This window comes from Poecilia latipinna, unplaced genomic scaffold (genome assembly GCF_001443285.1).
Source record: "Poecilia latipinna isolate Pla-1442-1.1 unplaced genomic scaffold, P_latipinna-1.0 Scaffold725, whole genome shotgun sequence".
Taxonomy (NCBI): domain Eukaryota; kingdom Metazoa; phylum Chordata; class Actinopteri; order Cyprinodontiformes; family Poeciliidae; genus Poecilia; species Poecilia latipinna.
The window spans coordinates 214,442-222,178 of NW_015113341.1; the positions used below are offsets into that span (position 1 = coordinate 214,442).

The following is a 7,737-nucleotide window of genomic DNA, read 5'->3' on the forward strand; positions in this document are numbered from 1 at the left end:
CTTCGTGATTTCTTAACAATTTTAGGGTTAAGAAATCCAGTTTCTTAATTTTGGACACTTCTGCAAAAGTCTGAAAATCAACCACCGTCTCATTTTATTCTGCTATGAGAGAGAGAGCTGACTGACAGACCACCAGGTCACGTTTGCATGTGAACGTTTAAAAATAGACATCGCACAGTTGCCAACATAGTGACTTTGTTGCTATATTTAGCAACTTTTCAGAGCAAAAAAAAAAATCTCAATTGGCCAAAACTGTAATTGGTAGGTCAAGTTTTTTAAAAGCTTGAAATATTTTTGACTTGAAATCTGTTATTAAGGTTATTCAACCATTAGATTGGTGCAAAGCTTTGCTATACTATACCCAGTCAGTTTTCAAATGTTTCAGGAGCCACTGATCATTCTTGGGACTTACTTTAGTGCTAATAGGCTAATTCCTTTTAGCACAATCTGTACACAGCCCATCATATTGTTTTTTTGAAGCAAAAATTAATCCCCAGTGAACCAAAGGAAGCGGGGGGTTTTTTCAACCGTCATTTTACGGTTCAAGTCAAAAATATTTATTTTACAAGCGTCAGAAACGTAACAGAAAGTTTCCGGCTCAGGACTTTTGTGTGCATTTTTACAAAATTCATTAATTTATTAAACAATTTTAACGCATCACTTTTAATTTGTCAAAACTGACACATCAAAATCAATGTTAATTAATCGAAATGAACTCGTTAAAGTCTCACTCCTATTGCATACGTGTGCATGCCGCACTTTTCAGAACACTATAAATCTCTGGGAAGTTGCACCTCATTTTCCTGCCATTTCATGATTGTTTGCACCACTTTCTATTGATCTACATAAGAATCCCGTTAAGTTACATTGAAGTTTGTTGTAACATAAACGATGTGGAAAAGTTTAAAGTGTATGACTCCTTTTGCAAGGTAACAAAAGAGCTTTTAATTTTACTGGTGGTTCTTTAATTATAAGAAGGCTGAGGTTCATAACATTCCTCGCCTTGAGTTTACTGGAAGAAACGGCTTAGAAAATAAGCGGCTGCCTAAACGAATGACTAGTGGATGACATATTTGTAGATCAGGTGTTTTCTGAAGCCCTTCAACTTTCCCCCTCGCCTGCTAATTTTCATCCGCTGGCGTTTCTGCAGATGTGGCCACAGTGGCTCTTCTCAAAACAAAGCCGGCTGATGATCCAGTGAAAGCGGCAGATTAGCGCTCGCCCTCTCTCTATCAAAGTGCGTTGCTGTTTCTTTTGGACCCGAATCGGTGGGGGGCCCTCCTTCAAACCTCAGCTGCTAAAACAGCTTGTGCAGCTGCTCCGGGCCGCAGACGAATCTGATTTCTGCATGAATATTTCAGCTGCAGGAAAGCGCCGCGGCAGCCACCTGCTACCCAAGCCCATAAACGCTCCAACGCGGCTAATAAGTGGCCAGGGCCGGCTTTTGTTTCTCCCCTTGCTATCGGCTTACGTTTCCGAGCTCGGAGCCTCTAGGAAGGTGTGAGGCTCTTTCTAGGTTTACCCGTTTTGCATTGGATAATTAATCACATTCACTCGTTCATTTTACTACGTGGATGTAATGAAAGAACTCGGTTAACCCCCTCGGGTTTGGCTCTTTACGAGAAGTAGTATGGATTTATGCGTCGATTTAATTTATCATCAAGAAAGCAAAAGGTGTTTGTGCTTCATCGATCAGAGTGTATTGAGTGAACGCATTTTTCCTCTTTTCCAAGGATTTTGACAAGCAATCTGTGTGAGTGGTTCCTCTGGAACGTGATTGACCTGAACGACACCTGATAGCTTTGAGAATCGGCTTTCCTTTACCTCTAATCACACCATCAAGTTTGACAACACTGTTGTTCTGAAACCATTTCGTCTAAAAAAAAAAAGAAAAAAAGAAAAAGTCTTTCACAGAATTGGGTAAGATTTCTTCCTGAATGTTCACTGGCATTTCACACATTCTGGGAATTTGCTCTACATCGCTGGGATCTTGTTCAGACTTGCCACCTTGTAGGTAGCTGCTGTGTAGTAAGTGCTTTTGTCCATTAAAAAAACTAATTACTGTACAGAAATCCCCCAGATACGCCTCCTTAGTCAATGTTGCATAAAAGCAATAATGCTTAATACATTAGTGTGACTTAAACATAAAAGAAACGATGATTATGAGAGTAATTTATTTTGTAGGTTCATTAATTAATCAGCTCTCTACTGATTGGAGAAGATATTTACTTTGTATGTTTTTACTCTCTAGGAAAGACGGCCCAAAACTGAGTTTAAGTGAAGAACACGCACTACTAATCCTGTCACGTTACATTTTGCTGGACGACAAATATACACAATAACATTGTTGTTTTGGGAACATTTTTAAGTAATAAAATGGTAATGACAAAAATAATAATGCAGAGAACATTCTAAAAGATCTGTAAACTTTAAATTTTGATGAACATTTAACATTTTAACAAAACGACAAATAAAATGAAGTCTTTGTAAACAAATTGTTCTTCAAAAAAAATGGGGGGTAATTGAGACCAAAGCACCAAACTGAAGACTTTTAGCATCCGGTTTTTTGGTAGAAAGAGAGAAGAAAAGAGATAAATGGTAAATAATTGAGTTTGTTTTAATTTATCATGCGATTAATTGACTTATTGATTATTGTGACAGGCCTATGCACGGCTGATTAAAATTACAGCTTTATTAAAGAATTAGACATTAACACTTTTAAACAGTGTTTCATGTCCTAGCCACTGCCTGCGACAGCAGACCATGAAACTCATGTCTGCCATGTTTAAAACACACAACATTCTAAGTCCCATGATCATGTAAAAAGACCAAACTGGTTCCCTCTACCTTCATGGTGGGCATTATGTGGACAGGAAACGTTGAGTGCAGAGGGAGAAGTGCTTATCTGAGGGAGGAGATTGTAACCTCTGTTTGAAGGTGACCAGGAGCTGCTTTGTGTGCAAACGCAGCCCAGTAGAGACCCCCAGTGGGAGGAGACGAGATTTCACCGGCAGCAGCTCCATGACGGCACCTGAAAGTGACCTTTTCCATTTAGCATCTCTTGTTTTCCTGGGATCAATCATAATGTTATTTCATATTATTGATAGCTGATATTTAGTTGTTTTTTTTTTTAAACATTCTGTGGAAGGAAAAAATATTTGAATGTTTGTTTTTCTAGATGAATAAAATAAGTTGTAGTAATTTTGTATTAATCGTTGAAAACCAAACAATATTTTCAATATATAGTTCAATTTTTTTTTCCCCTCAGAATTGTGACATTACTGTGATTAGAGATTTCTAAATTTACTTTCTTTTTATCGCTTATCAAAGTGAGGAATAATTGCAAAATTAAAACTGAAGAGGCATTACTTACAACTTATTACTCGGGTTTTAATAAGTTTAATAATCCTGGTTTAATCATAAATGAGTGAAGAAAATCATGCTTTTTTTCCTGGCTATTTATTTGCAAACATTATTGTTATTATTTATTTTGCAGTCTGGACTTTTATTTCCTACAACAAACATACAAGGATTTTTTTTTTTTTGGTAATTTTTTTTATAGTATATTGAATCCATTTAGTTAATGACAGCTTCTGAAATATTTCTGCTTTATTTACACAATATCCCTAAATTTCTCACCTGTAAAGAGGCTCAACATTCAGTAGTTTTTAACCATTTTTTTCCCCCTGGATGGAAAATAAACAGACATTTTAGTTATGAGCTGTTGAAATATTTTTTATTTTCCGTCGACCAAATGTTTACCGCAGAGCGTAACTGCTGATAATGGTGTGTTCGTACCTCTACTTGTCCCCGCTCTTGGCTCCTCTTCACTGTTCTCGTCTGCATTTAGGAAATGCTGAGAACTTTCCAGCCTCCACATACGAAGCCGAATCACTGAGGCTTTTTAAAGTGCAGCTTCTCGCTGAATTGCGACTGACTTCTCACTTTCTTGATGGCTGAACTGACTGAACTTTAGCAGTTAGATGTTTTTTTTTTTTGCTTTTTTTCTGACTCGGTCCTCCCACTCCCTTGTGAGTCATTTAGTGGAGCTCCATGAGTCTGTCTGCTGTCGGGGGCTCCCCTCAGCACTTCTGCCTCTCTGTGGTACTCCACTGAGGCTGCCAGCTAATGAATCCACAGAAAGAGAAAAAAAAGAAAATCAGCAAACACAGAGACAGCTGTAACGGACACCAGCATGAGGTGAAACACTCTGTTAGGGAGCGGTTTTAGCATGCATTGTTTGAGTTTCAGGCTTTAATAAATAGTTTCTGAATGTTTCTTTCTACAGAACTGGTGAGTTTTTTGCTGCTAAATGCAGCAGAGTTTATGTTCCTGCTTGTTTTATGACTCGGGGTGCGGCCGAGTTTGGGTTAAAAACACCAGATTTTAGTGGGTAATTTAAAGGACAACCTGTTGAACTCTAATGGTGTAAAATTACCTGAAAGTGAGGACTGGGTAAATGTGACATTTTTTATTTAAATAAAGGTTATTTTTCAAAGTAATTTCAATAAATGTGCTTTAAAAATTCAGGCCGAGTCAGAATCAAATTTATGAATGTTTGCCTCTGAACTTTAGTTGCTGTAAAAACTTCAGTTTTGTGTTTACACTCAGATTCCTGCAGCTACGGCTAGGCGATAAATCGATTTTTATCAATTTAATTATCTTATTTTATTTTTTAAGCTTCCATTTTTATGGAAAAATCTCCCCCCGCCCCCCTAATAATGCATTTCTTGGTTTTTCATGGTTCAGAATGATGAGTAAAATGAGGAATGTTGAGCATTTTGTGAAGTTATACTTTAGTATAAGTTTTACAGATAAAACTTAATCGAAATACTTAATCTTTTAACAAATCAGCATAAAATTAGGACTTTGAAACAATTGTGCAAAATCAAAGAAGGAGCCATGGACTAAGTTGCTTGCATTAGATCATAACACAAATAAAGTTTTTTTTATTGTATTTAAATAATAATAATAAATTTTAAGAAACTAAATGGAAAAACTGTGTCTTTATTCTGCTAATAATATGAAAACATTCTTGTAAATAAACAAAAATTCTCATAGCATAGCCGTAATACTCTATCGTATGACACAGAAGGGAAGATTGAAATAAAAGCCCGGTCTTGAAAATATTTTCTATCATTTGTAATTTCTTTTTTTAGAAAATAAAGTGAGGAAAAATAAATTGTATTGTATCCTTTTTTAAAATTATGTCTTTTCCATCTCCCGGTTCTGTTTCAGGATGTACCCAATAAAAGAGGTTCCTATAGAGGCAGAGGCCCTGACTGACTGGCTGTATCAGAGGTTTGTGGAGAAAGAAGAGTTGTTGGCTCACTTCTACAACACAGGTATGTTTGTCCAGCTAAAATGTATCATTATTCTGCTGCAAAGTTACTTAAAACTACACTCAACCTTTTGTATTTTTGGTCTAGTTTTTGGTCTAAATGTCTTAGTAACTTACAAGTCAGAAAATTGTTTAAAAAACTGAAGGTCAGGACAAATATTAAAAATAATTGTTCTTCAATTGGAGGGATTCAGGTGTGGAATAATTGTTGTGAGGAGTTACAAGCTGTGTTTGCACTCTTTAAATTAAATATCAAAATTACCTGCTAATCAAATGCTATAGGGTTTAAATATGAGTAAGGGTTTGTCGACACACTCAACTGTTTTGATTTTGATAATAGAGTATGAATATTAAAAAGTGATGGTAGAAGATAAATACGCTTATGCTTCCATCTACACTTTGTGTTCTTGGCCTTGACAGGAAGTTAAATATTTATCTCTCAGTTTGTCCTTTCACTTTTTTTTGTTTGTTTTCAGCAATGTATGTTCTTTTTTACTTGTGTATGGAAGTGTTAAAAATTACCCCCCAAAAACATGAATGTGTAAATATTGTTTTTGCAAGAAATCGGAGATTGTTTTGAGTCAATAATTCCTTAATATTGACGAGAAAATACTAGTTATAAGTGAAATAATCTGCCGGTGGAGCAAGAGATTTCACCCAACTTATAATGCGTTATATTAATAATAAGCTTCATTATTCTTACTTATAATGTGGGAAAAACGTCTTGTTTTACTAGCAAATTTATTATGATACTTATAGCAAGTATTTTTTCAGCAATATTAAGGAATTATTGGCTTAAAACAAGCTTCTGTTTCTTCCTGAAAAGTTACTTGTAAGTCAGTTTTGTCTGGGATATTTCCACTACAAATTTCCACATACTTGGTTAGACTTTGTTTTTGTAGTGCATCACCTCGACGAGATTAACATAAAGCATAAAAATTACATTTCAGAGTCAAATGATTTCTCCCTCCCCCTCCAGGATCATTCCCTCCTCCAGATGGCCAGAAGGAGGCAGCTTCCCGGCAGATGACCCTCGACCCCGTGTGGCTGTGCATGGTCCAGTCGTTTGCTTTCGCCTCCGGCTACATGTGGTACAACGTCCTCCAGTACCTCTACTGCTGTTTATTTTGAGCGCGCGGACGAGCCGGGAGTCTTTATCGGACCACTGGAAAAGCCTCAGGATCAGTCGCCATGTGTGTGTGTGACCCGACGTCACACTTTAACCCCCTCCCTGTTCCCTTCGCCTCCTTTCTTCTACGATGGATGAATGTACATCTGCAGCATTGGAGAGACCTGACAGGACTCGAGGAAAACAAACTAAGTCATGAACACAGATTTCAAAAGTCCATAAAATACGACAACGGTCACACGGATAGGCAACTCGCACACAGACCCAACGCCACACACTCGCTCCCCTCACCGTTCACATTTTAATGTTTACACGTTCTCATACATGTAGACACTTACATGACTTTTAGTGGAAGGCGACGAAACGAGGCTCAGGACCGGACTCGCTCCCCCCTCTCCGAGGCTTCAGCCGTTGTAGTTTTTCAGAGTATGCAGTACGTCTGGACATGTCCGTTCGACTAGAAGCTAAACGCCCTCACTCTTCTTCCTCGCGAGAGTCGCCGAAGACGCCCCCCCCCCCCTGGACCTCTCTTTGAGCCCGCCGATGATTCAGCTGGCTACACGTTGCAGGGCGGGTGGCTGTTTAAATGTTGAGGCGACGCAGCCTTCATTGCACTAAGGATCCATACTGCCCTAACTGCTCCCCGCCCCAGGAAAGACTTCGAAATGGTAGCTGTCAATCGTTTAATTTATTTTTAATTTCTTCCTTTTAACCCGCATATCTTCTCAACGACCGCCATTGTATTTGTTGTCTTTATTTTGGGGGGGTGGGGTATGTTGTTTTTAAATCATCAGGACTGTTTCTGTCCTTGTGTCTAATAATGTGGCAGAGCTTGCTGAAAAAAGTGGGATTATGTTTCTACTTCTGCTCAGAATCTAAAGGGATTGTGGCTGTGATTCGTCGCTAGATGAAAGAAGACGGGACTTACCAAAACATTTATTTTAAAATGAATAAAAAAAATGTTAAAAGAAAAAAAAAAGCTGAAAATTTAACTATGGAAAAAGTAGGAAAAGATGAGCAGACTGGTCATCTAAGATGTACAGCGCTGTGAAAAGTATTTTACCCCTTTTAGGCCTTTTTTATTTTCAGTTTTTTATTTTTATTTTGTCGCTTATGTTCCAGATCATCAAAAAAAAACTTGATATCAGACAAAGATAACCCCAGTACAAACAAACAATTGACTATTTGATTTATTAATGTGAAACTTAATATCAGCCATCAAATGTTGTTTTGGTCCATTTTCATTTGGAGATTTTTCATTTTTCAT

At 37.4% G+C, this 7,737-nt stretch overlaps 1 protein-coding gene across 2 annotated transcripts in view; it reads left to right on the plus strand.

The window, feature by feature from the left end:
- The window catches only part of lpgat1 (lysophosphatidylglycerol acyltransferase 1), a 51,847-nt gene extending 44,414 nt beyond the window's left edge, over nucleotides 1-7,433 (plus strand). The window contains exons 7-8 of one of the 2 annotated variants that reach the window (XM_015045426.1): nucleotides 5,239-5,345; nucleotides 6,321-6,472. In XM_015045426.1, coding sequence (XP_014900912.1) covers nucleotides 5,239-5,345; nucleotides 6,321-6,472 — 259 coding nt within the window. Of the gene's footprint in view, nucleotides 1-5,238; nucleotides 5,346-6,320 lie in introns of both variants that reach the window. The other variant, XM_015045427.1, reaches the window with a different exon arrangement.
- The last annotated feature ends 304 nt before the right edge of the window (nucleotides 7,434-7,737 follow it).